The sequence below is a fragment of the Prenolepis imparis genome, unplaced genomic scaffold, assembly GCF_030444845.1.
Source record: "Prenolepis imparis isolate NDT839.2.m4 unplaced genomic scaffold, iyPreImpa1.0 SCAF_5, whole genome shotgun sequence".
Classification (NCBI taxonomy): Eukaryota; Metazoa; Arthropoda; class Insecta; order Hymenoptera; family Formicidae; genus Prenolepis; species Prenolepis imparis.
Genome location: NW_028141163.1, coordinates 2158577 through 2170157, shown reverse-complemented (window position 1 = coordinate 2170157; position 11581 = coordinate 2158577). Strand labels below are relative to the sequence as shown.

Here is an 11581-nt window from a genome sequence, read left to right as displayed (position 1 = left end):
ATTCAATAAAATTTTGAAAGGTATGAAGAAAAAATTAAAGCTTCAAAATAATCAAGAATCGTGTATAGGTAATTTTAAAAGTAATAAGTATAATTTTAATAAGAAGCGAATTAAAAAAAGGATTTTATATTGCACATTTAAATAAATGAATACTTAATAACATATATGTGCGATTACTAGTATTATATACACACTAATTAATAGATAAGATTTTTAAATCAAATGAGATATAATTATTAATATTACGTTTATAGATGATTTAACATGTGAGTATATATATTTATAATATTTATTTCAGTCTTCTACAAAGTTAATATAAATTCTATTACATATGTAATATTAAAGATAATGCAACATTTAATATATATTTTATATTAGCAGGTAACAAAAAGAGCTTGGATAATTTAAATATACATTAAAAAAAAAATCTTGTACAAGACGAGAAAGGTCGATCACGTGATCGATGACGTGTTCGCGCATGCGCGATCCGTTTCGTGTACGTTTAGCGTCGCTCGCAGTTTGTGTTGTGTCAATTTGCGAAATAAGCGCGAAAATCTCGAAGATTCGTGTCTGTTTATCATAATGGATAGCAGTATTCGTATACTCGACCCGAGTATGGACGCTGTCCCTTTAAATTCGACGATCAACATCGAAGACACGGACTCCGAGACGGATTTGATCGAGCTGGATTCGAGTTGCGAGACGGAAGTCCTTTGCCTCGACGATAATCCGATCGACAATCCCAAGAACAACGAGAACTCGTCCGTCTCGTCTCCGGACGTCGACGTCGACGTCGACGTAATCGCCGAGGTGACAACTCGCTCGTCGAGAGGTGTACGGTCTGTCTCGCCAAACGACGATGCTGCGCGACCCGTTTTTAAGGTTATGTTTCGCGACGAGAGTGTCTCAAGGTACGAGTTGTCCTCCTATATTTTATACTTTGTTTACAGTGCGCGCGCGGAAATCTGTTCCATCTGATTTTCACCGGCTAATCTATTATATTATTTGACGACAGCAATGCATTTTTTTTTTTTTTTTTTTTTACATGAATATGAATTATTGAAATCGAAAAAATTTATTTAATACACGATGAAAATTGTCTCAATTTATTATAAATATTGAAATAACACACATACCGTTCTGTTTACGTACATACCGGGTGTCCCATTTTAAAGGACCTACTCAAATATCTCAGAAACACTGCGTTAAATCAAAAAATGCCTCGAAACCCTACAAAAATTGTAGGATTTCGAGGGGGACATAACATAGTAATATTCATATGACCTTGGGCGGCGTCTCCAAGGTCAAGTGAAGGTGAGAATAAATTTTTTAAATGGAAACCCATATTTTTTATTATAACATCTTTTTCTACTAATTAATTTGAACAACTTTTATCCGAAGCATTTTTTTATATTCTTCAAAATTCATTCTCACCTTCACTTAAGGTTAACCTTCACTAACCTTGGAGACGCCGCCCAAGGTCAAATGAATATTACTATGTTATGTCCCCCTCGAAACCCTACAACTTTTGTAGGAAACATTTTTCGATTTAACGCAGTGTTTCTGACAATGAGATATTTGAGTGGGTCCTTTAAAATGGGACACCTAGTATATTATTAAAAATATAATAATTTTTTGTTTACACACATTGGCTTTAGTTCCAATTTGGTGCCTGACAATGTTATTTTCGATAAAATCATCGCGTTCAATTACAATTATAAAATAATCCATTAGAATGAGAGATAACTTTTCGAATGCATTTAGTCTTGGAAGTTCAATAAAATTGATGATGTATTATTATTAATATAGAAATTAGAAATTTATGAAAAATTACCTTCTTTCAATGTAGTGTTATTATATTTTAAAAATATTATAATTTAATGTCAATATGAATTACTACTGGTCAATACGTTAACATAATAGTAATGATATGGTATATTATTTCCTCGATAGCCTTGCTTGAAAATTAAACAATAGAAACTTTCCATTTCTTCCCTTATATTCTGGAACAATAATTTTCAATATACTTAAATTCTTCTGCAGCATTGATCTCATATTTGTCATGGGATTAGATTATCATGTGTAGAGTAAGAAAGTGAATGAAAGAATACACAATATTTTCATTTCATATATATATGTGCGATTAGAATAAAGTAGAAACTGAAAAGAGATTCCAGAATAGCAGGGAGCTCACAAGTTCTGACAGTTCTGGAATTGAGAAGTTTTATTGTATATATTATTTAAAACGTTTAAGGTTTTCAATTTTTTATTGCAGTCAAAACTGAGAAATTATATTTATACATTTTTTGTGAAATATATATATCAATGTATCGAGTCTGAAATCTTACAGTTTATAAATAATATCTATTTTTATAAACAATATTAACATGTCTGAATTAAAAAAGCATTACAAAGTGATTTATTATATTAAATTGCTTATCAATTATGAAATTTCATATATTTTCAGACAATATCTACAACAAATAAAGGATTTTTTGCACACTTTAGTGCAATCGAAACCATCCAACGAGCAAGATGTAAACGAATCAAGTTTGATTTTAGAAATTTGGGATAACAAAGATAATTCCGAAGGTCAAGAATTGTCTATCAATGCAGAAGACAATAGTGTATTAACTGATAGCAAGGAAAGCATTGATATATGTGATTCATTATTTACAATTGATAACAAACCAAATTTTATGAATGATTTAGATGTTCCAACATATGGACAAGTATGTATCATCTTTCCTTTATATTTCCGTCTTTTAGACACATTACTGATTTTTTATATTATCATTATACATAGGTATATTGTATCGATATACTTATTAATTATACCGATTACACTAAGGTTGAGGAATATCACAATGTGTATTCATTATTAGGTTTTTATTTATTCTAGTTCATAAAAATAAATTTTATTTTTTTTATCTTTATTATCCTTATTTTAAAAGAACATTATTTCATCATAGAAATATGAGGATATTACTGAGGATATTACTAAGAAATCAGACTCTGCGACGACAAAATATTGCGCACCAAAATTAAATTGCTTCAATTGTAATGGAAATCATAATTTGCGAGACTGTCCATTACCTAAAAATCAAATCAATATTAATAAAAATCGTAAAGAATTTGCTCTAAAAAATAATGCAGGAGTTCGATATCATATGGGCGAGGATCAAAGATTTAGTCACATGACTCCTGGTCAGTTAAGCCGCAAACTACGAAAGGCTCTAGGACTGAAAGACAATGAACTACCTAAGCACATATATAGGTATACTAATTACATATAATCCATTGGATTTTGGGAAAATACTCCTTCCTATTGTTTTTAAATTAGAATTCAAGTCTATATTTTTATTAATCGGCAATAACATTTTACGAATTTACATTATTTTTATTTTTGTACCAAGTTAATGTGTGTGCCGTGCGATGATGTATATATCTTTTTTTTCTCTATTACTATACAAAAATATGTTAGTACGAAATAAAATATTGAAATATTAAAATGAGGAAGGAAAGATTTAATTCTCAATCTAATGGGCCAATGAGGTACTTTCTACGTTTCCAAAACGTTTTTTCTTAGAATGAGATTACTTGGCTACCCTCCAGGGTGGTTGGAAGATGCACGCTTGCAACATTCAGGATTATCGTTGTTTAATTCTGATGGAATAGCGGAAACTGATCTAACTGAAGAAGAGGGAGAAATCATTACAAATGTAGATAAAGATCGATATGACATAAAAAAAATATATGACTTTCCTGGTTTTAATGTGCCTCCTCCACCTGACACCATTGACGTAAGCGACACATATAGTGGACGCAAATATTACTAAATGATCTTATTTCATAAGAACTTAAAGTATTTCTTATTGGAAATTATAAATGTTTTGATTTTCGATTGATTGCAGGATAGCCGTAAATATTGGGCACCAAAAATGCAACCTATGCATAGTAAGGAGATAATGTTATTACATTTAAGAGAAAAAAAAACTGATGACGGTTATAAGCGGAAAAAATTGAAACTATCCGTTACACCATCAGTAAATATTTCAGAAATGCCTAGCGATATGGAAATAGAAGAAGTAGCAGGAGGTATAATATAATTATCAAAATTACTCGTGAAACGTGTTTATATATCTATTTACTTTTTTTGTTAATTTTATTTATTATTTACTATATTAAAATAGAAGATATTATTTTATTGAAATTTTTATAGAAAATGTGGAGAATGTGCCTATTAATGGGCATTTTATTCCACCGTTACCAATAGAATTAGTACAGACATCACCAGCACCACCACCATCCACATTATTTCAATCAGAAGATTCAGACTCACAATCGCAAGAATTGCCTTCATCTGATTCTGTGGTATGTCTTTAAAAGATTTCTATACTTGCATGATATTTTCCTGATGCAACTTATAGATTGCATTTTTTTAGGATGATACAATCTTGACTGCGAATTCGCCGTCTCTATCTGACTTAGAAAGTACAAAAAAAGAATTGCTCATAGAACTTGAAGATAACAGTTCACAGTCCAATCTTGATTCCACGTCACTTAAAAATGATTTGAATAATACATTTAATATGACATTTTCTAGTATAGCAATTACGCCCAATTGCTCTTCTATGTCTCAAGAATGCTTAAATACTGACAAAGATTCTATGAAATCAAGTTCACAGTATCTTGATACATCATTTAACAATATGTCGAACATCAGATTAGATACGTCAGTTTCCAATGAAACTATGTCTGAATTAAATTCTACTCCAATCTCTTCTAATTTATCTTTAAGTACAAATCAAGCTTCTGTCAAGTCGGTGCATTTAGGTACACCGATATTGACAAGTTCTTCCCCATATAATAAACTACCGTCATCAGAAAAATTTTCTAAAAATATTTGCGATGTTCTCAATTTTGAAAATTTACCTGACTCGACGGGTAAATATGAACAAATGTCAGGAGTCTTACAAAAAGTAAGAAATATCATGGCAAGCCTGCATCAATAAGCATAGACAATTTACAGAGGGACTGATACATTATTTAGTAAGTATATGATATTTATACACAAAAGTTGGAGCAAATAATATCTGGGATTATGAAAAAAAAAAAATATTACAACGCCATTTATTAGTTAGTTATTCTTTATTTTGTTTAATTCGAAAAAAGGTATATGATATTCTTTTAGATATTTTTGACATTTATAAATAAGTAACAAACTAAAAGTATTCAAATGTGTATCCAAAGATTTTAAACACATGGTTTGTCTCTTCTTTTTTTCGTGATAATTGCAAAATAAAATTTTTCATTGTTAAATGCCTATATTCCGTAACAAACTTAGTTGCTCAGAGAAATTATGACCAAAATTTTTTTCTAAAGAAGAGATTCAGATATATTCAATCTTAAAATTCTATATGTAATTTAAATCCTTTCAATATTTTTGACGCATAATTTATTTAGGCAATTTATTCAATAACACTACTACATGTAAATATATATCTATAAAACAAAGTATTTTATATATGTGTAAATATGTATAATAGCCAATATATATCTCTATATCATATTCCAAAAGTATAAACATATATTCAAGATTTTGATTGCGCATTGTTAAAAATGGTAATATTTATTTTATTTTTACATTTATATAATTCGGATTCTTCTCTATGTATAAGGATTAATCTTAATCGAATGCAAGTAAAACTCTACTTGTGCAATATATTTTGTACATATTGGAGGAAGTATAAAATATTAATAATCTGTGATTGATAAAATTAATCCAATATATATGTAATAAAAAATATATATTTTAAAATGCAATTTCTAAGGATGAAAGAATTTCTGAAGGATTAAAGTTATAAAAATTACAATATATATAAAATGTATTAGCTCAAATTGCTAAACAAAAAATTTGATTATAAGATATAACATGCAAAAATATTCAAAAAATTTCATTTTCAATATCACGTTTAATTTTTATTCGCTCAGGAATGATAATTTTAGTCTTGCAAAAGACAATACTTATCTGCAACATTCAATAAATAAATGCTAAAATACTTACACTGATATATCATACATATAATTTTCTTTTTTATTCGAGCACAATAAAACGTTTAAACTGATTCTTAAATATTTCTTTTGCAGTTGTACAAATTAAGATGCGTGGATAATGTGAATATAATATTGTATAAAATAACTACAGCATTTTTATCTGAAATAGAATTATTTTGTAATGAAAATAAAAATGTACTAGTATACTATAAACAAGTGCATTTCTTTATATATTATTTTATATTCCATGATTTTGTAAATATCTCTTCATAAAACATAATGCTATTTACATATATATATTACGCTATTTAATGTAATACACATACGAGTTTTTTCTTCCAATTTGTCGAAAATCAAAATTTTATTATTGAAAATATGGGAAATGTAAAAGATTAAACATCATTGTTATTAGTATAAAATATATTATATATAGAGAAAATTGTATAATACTATTAATAATTATTGTTTGTATAATAATTAAGACCTCTAATTCTTAAATTTTACATTTGTGTGAAATATCCAAAATGTGACAATGCGATGTCTCTATTTTAATAAAATGATATAACATACACATTGAAATAAAATATAAAACTATAAATACATTTTTTTCTACATTGCAGACAGAAAAAATTAAATTTTTGAACATCAATTTTATGTAATGCCGAAAAAAATGAACAAAAAAGTTTTATATGTATATCTCTCTCTTGTTATCGTGTAATTTCTTATTGTAAGTGCACTTTAAAAAAAAGTATAAATAGTATTTCTTGACAAACCACATAAACCCAAATTCGCAATTATTATACATTATTTTACTATGATTACATTATTTACAGCAGATAATTGTATATTAAGTGTGTGATCACACATGGGAAATTTTTGTGCACTAACTTATTTTTTGTAATTTTTAGTAGACTGGATATTCTCATATCAAATATAAATATCAAGCAAACAATTTTATTAAATAACTATTTCCACTTGCAGGTACTTGATCTTTTTATCATCTCTTTTTATACTCGTAATCCAGGCACATGATTATTATATGAAGATAAAGAGAAAACGTAAAAGAAAAGAGAATACTTTATATTATATAAAATTAAGATTATAGCATATGTAGAGAGTTATGTTTCAAAATACGATTGATATATTTCGCTAACGTGTATATTACAACACACGTGCTGTAATAACGTATTTACCATGTCTTCCCCTATTATAAGGTTAGCATAGATCCCGATATAAAATCTCGAGTAGATCCTCCATCAATGCCATAATACCGCATTTTTCAATTAACCGTCGGTGGTGAAGGTGGATCATCGTGTGAATCCTGCAAATATGTATGTTCGAAACGTACGTTCAAGATTCTATATATTAGTAGACAACTGATAAATTAACTTACGGGTTCATTGTTGCTCTTGGTAACGTTCCTAGTTGATTGTCGCAAGGATCTCGGTCTAAATGCATACATTAGTACGACGAAGCCAATAATTAAACAAGTAAAAAGAAAATCTGAGGGTTCCTGAACTGAATTCTGCGGTCCTGGAACTGAAAAAGGAAACATTCGTTTTTTTATACACTATTATATTTTAATTTATTATCTATTTTATTTATTAGTATATATTGTATGATCAATATCTTTTTTTTAAGCTAATAATTTTTTACCCATTTTTACTTTTGAAAAAGAAATGCAAGTTACTAGTTAGTTGAAAATTAAACTTAATTTTGCGCAACTCTATTGGTGTAATATAATTTAATTAAGAATATGTTATAACTGCAATATATCTATTATAATTAAAAGAATATTTAGCACAGAGTAAATAAAAAGTACATACTTCTTGACACACTGAAGCATTCGGTATCCGAGCAATAATCTTGCGATTGTCGTAACTGAAATAGTAATACAATTTAGTAAAACACATTGCTTATTTGCAAAATATGCGCAATAAAAATTATATTATTCAAATTTGTCCGCTAAAGTAAATAATTTTTTTCCACGAGAACCTTATTCGTTTCGAACAATATCGCGCACGAACAATCGACTTACGTAATTGAACCAGATTTTACGTAACTGTGGCGCAATAAAAAAAATTTCTGTCAACTAAACAAAACAGACCGGGCGTTCCGTTAAAAGTTATGAAGTTTCATTATTGTGCATATTTTGGCTGAAATGTGCAAATATGTCTCCCTGTCAGCCCCCATCGCCCTGCCGGCCGCGGTTTTATCCGCGACAGCGCGCGATTGCGACTCTCGCGTTTTATCCTTCTCGCAACTTACGATAGAAAGTAGATGTTGCATGTTTATGTGATTCCACATGCACTCGCACGGGTCAAATCCTTCGCCACTCATCGTGATAGTTGTAGCGTAATCTCCCGTAAAATCTGCATATAATAATTATATATACATAAGCATATAGTTGTCATTTTAAGATCGCAATATTAAATATATATCAATATATGCTTCTTTTTTGAAAATAAGAGTTATTAAAGTGTGCGTAATTTTTTAGGAAATCTTTTTGAGGTCCAATCTCCCGAAAATTCAATATTGATAATGTGATAATTATACGAATTTTTTTATGTACGAAATATATATATTACAAGATTTTTTAGCGCGAATTAAATTTACAAAATGCAAATAAAAATAACGAGCGATAATCTCATATTAATTTTTCAAGTTTTTCAGCAAATATATATATTTCAGTAAGATTATTTATTTAAATTATAGCTTATAAATGTGATTATATGTATATATGTATGATGATGTCAAACGTGAAAATATTATGATTGACAGTTTGAATTTTTGCAAAGACAACAAATACTCCTTTTTTGTTTTACACGCACTCACAAGCTAAAATTAAAACCTAACAATCCTCACAATTTCTAGAACATTCTACATAATGCGGGCAATTATTCGCGGTACTAAGCATAAGGAAGAGAAAATGGACTACCTGACTTTCTTATCTTTACTGATACATATGAGTACGGTTATTTTTAAATGCCTGTGATGCAATGCAAATATTGCGAACGATATATGTAAATTATCAATGCAATCACCGAGGACTCGAATTAAAATACCATTTATTGTTTATATGTATATATGAGTCGTTCGCTCAAAGAACGACTTAAGTCGATTTAAGTTTTTGCAAAAAAAATTGAATTAAAGATTCAACTGTGTGATTTGAGTTATTAATTATTATGTTATTCAGCTTTTATATATTTTAATATACACGTTCCTATTTTGCTGAGTAGCAAAATATTTAATAACTCGAATCATTTAGTTAAATCTTCAATTTTTTTGTGCAAAAACTTAAGTCGACTTAAGTCGTTCTTCGAGCGAACGACTCATATATAGTTCTTTTTATTATATACATAGTGTTATGTACGTTTTTTGAAACATTTCGCGAGTTTTATTATCTCTGATAATATAAATATAGCAATATATTTTGTTTTCTCTCGACCAAAAAGTATGTTTATTTGTTTTGGTAAGATAATATTTTTTGTTTCGGAAGAAGTGTAACGACTTTTTTACAAAGTTTGTTTTCCTTATTGCTTCGAATGTTGGAAATTAAAATATTTATTTAATTTACAGTATATAATTATATTTATAGTCTATTATATAACTATATATATATATATATATATATATATATAAAATATAATATAAATATATATACATATAATTTCATGTAATTATTATATTGTAAAACTGAAAGAGTTTATATAATAATGTTCAGATGGAAATTTCACGAATACCATAAAAGTATATAAAAAAAATCAAACTACTCTAAACAAGAAAATATCGATATTTACAGCATTGAATAGTTATAGATAAAAATAAGTAATATTAATGCATATATTATTAGGACTATCTGTAAATAATATAACGTTCGATCATGGATTTCTGATCTTATACTGAGCATCAATCGAGATGATCTTTGAGATGGTTATTGAGAGCATAAATGCTTGTTAGTGATGTAGCTTAATCGCCGTCAATTAAATAAAGTGACAGATTGCGAAATGCAAAAATACGAAGCGAGAACCGTTTGAGATGACAGCAATAATATGTATATAAAAAGTATATACATATAAAATCGTCGTTTTTCAAGGCGAAAATTGTATATATATGTATGCGGAAAAACAAAAATTATCCGTGCGGAAAATTTCGATTCGACAAACGCGACTCTTCTGACACTTGTCTACGTCTACGATGACATTGTCTGTCATAATTGCTTTATATTATAGACAAGTAAAAGAAGAGTCGCGTTTGTCGAATCGAAATTTTCCGCACGGACAATTTCATTCGAACACGGTTTTCTTTATTTTTCCACACACGAGTACATATACAATCTTCGCGTTGAAGCATGACACAATTTCTAAACGATAGAGGAAAAAAAACTGTCCGTATGGCGACGCAAACCCGCGTCGCGATAATATATAGCGGATATGATGACACATGCTAGAAAAATTCATAATTGATGATAGTAAAAAAAAAAAAGGAAAAAACGACGGAATTCGCTCGAAATACGATCGTAATTTGTCGACTCGTCGATGACATTAAACGTCGTGTGCGAATTAAGAGAAAAAAAAACACAAATCGACGACGATTTCAGGAGGAGAGGGGGAAAGTGTCATCGCAAGACGAAATACTCACCGTGACAGAACGGACGGAGAAGCGGATTACGACTGCGTGACGCGAGACAACTGTGAATACTGCAGGAGGCAATTTCGACGTTAGACCGTAATTACGCTCGACGCAGCCATTCCGGCCATTATAGTCTCGTATTAGGCCTTCGACCGTGTGTTGTACATTGAGGCGCGTTCGCAAACGCGCAGTCGTGCTCGCACGGGATTGGCTTACGCGGCTGACCAATCGCCGAGCTCGGTGCGCTATTTTCAAACTCGCGATTATGATGGCGCATCTAGAAGATTTTCCTTTTCAGGGTCACTTTTCGCGACGCGCGGTACCGACTTTGTCGAACGGACGGACATCCAAAAAGTGGATCGCATAGAAAGTTATAACAAGATTCTTAAGTGAGAGTGTTACTCGAGTAATATTTAATTGCGTATATGAGATGATCGTGATGTTGAAAATTTCCGCACGTATGTATTTAATATAATACATTTAATAACTTTCTGTATTTATAGGCTAAACGTACAAATGTCATAAATGTTATTAAACATCGGTAAACATCATTAATGATTTATTGATTTTTTAAGTACCGAAATGATTAAACTGTTGGCAATAAAAATATAATAAAAATGAATATTTATCTTGAGAAAATTAAGGACGAAATCGTCAGTTATAAAATGATAAACTTAAAAACCATCATTACATTAAGATTTTATTGCAGGTATTGACAGTTGTGTCTGCACAGTGACGGATCTACATTTTCGGGAGTTTGAGGCTAATATTCCGGATAGGGGAAGATTAAAAAAAAAGTTGATATCAGAGGCAAATTACACACTCGGTGTGGTAAGTGTGCAAAAAATAGAAAAATGCAACATGGCGCGCGAGGTGTCTCATATCTAGCGAC

General features: G+C 29.6%; 2 protein-coding genes across 3 annotated transcripts; one reads left to right on the top strand and one right to left on the bottom strand.

Moving 5' to 3' along the window:
- Nucleotides 1-476: 476 nt before the first annotated feature.
- LOC145936471 (zinc finger CCHC domain-containing protein 8 homolog) lies at nucleotides 477-6449 on the top strand. 2 transcript variants are annotated; one of them, XM_083038727.1, is made up of 8 exons: nucleotides 477-911; nucleotides 2468-2732; nucleotides 2973-3277; nucleotides 3590-3803; nucleotides 3915-4098; nucleotides 4223-4374; nucleotides 4446-5052; nucleotides 6151-6449. In XM_083038727.1, exons 1-7 carry the CDS (start codon nucleotides 583-585, stop codon nucleotides 5013-5015), a joined length of 2019 nt encoding a protein of 672 aa, XP_082894853.1. In that variant the 5' UTR covers nucleotides 477-582; the 3' UTR covers nucleotides 5016-5052; nucleotides 6151-6449. The 2 variants fall into 2 exon arrangements, with proteins under 2 accessions (XP_082894853.1, XP_082894852.1); XM_083038726.1 differs by lacking the exon at nucleotides 6151-6449 and having other exon boundaries at nucleotides 4446-6143.
- A 669-nt stretch (nucleotides 6450-7118) lies between these two features.
- Nucleotides 7119-10856, bottom strand: LOC145936474 (small integral membrane protein 14). Its single transcript, XM_083038732.1, has 5 exons — nucleotides 10699-10856; nucleotides 8326-8429; nucleotides 7884-7938; nucleotides 7451-7596; nucleotides 7119-7378 (listed from the first exon to the last, which is right to left on the bottom strand). Exons 2-5 carry the CDS (start codon nucleotides 8395-8397, stop codon nucleotides 7337-7339), a joined length of 315 nt encoding a protein of 104 aa, XP_082894858.1. The 5' UTR covers nucleotides 8398-8429; nucleotides 10699-10856; the 3' UTR covers nucleotides 7119-7336.
- Nucleotides 10857-11581: the final 725 nt, after the last annotated feature.

Coding starts and splice junctions, on each gene's coding strand:
- LOC145936471 (XM_083038727.1), top strand. CDS start 583: ATGGATAGCAGTATTCGTATACTCGACCCGAGTATGGACGCTGTCCCT. Junction 912..2,467: donor CGCGACGAGAGTGTCTCAAG/GTACGAGTTGTC, acceptor ATATATTTTCAG/ACAATATCTACAACAAATAA. Junction 4,375..4,445: donor TGCCTTCATCTGATTCTGTG/GTATGTCTTTAA, acceptor GCATTTTTTTAG/GATGATACAATCTTGACTGC.
- LOC145936474 (XM_083038732.1), bottom strand. CDS start 8,397: ATGAGTGGCGAAGGATTTGACCCGTGCGAGTGCATGTGGAATCACATA. Junction 7,597..7,883: donor ATGCTTCAGTGTGTCAAGAA/GTATGTACTTTT, acceptor TTCCTTTTTCAG/TTCCAGGACCGCAGAATTCA. Junction 7,379..7,450: donor CCAAGAGCAACAATGAACCC/GTAAGTTAATTT, acceptor ACATATTTGCAG/GATTCACACGATGATCCACC.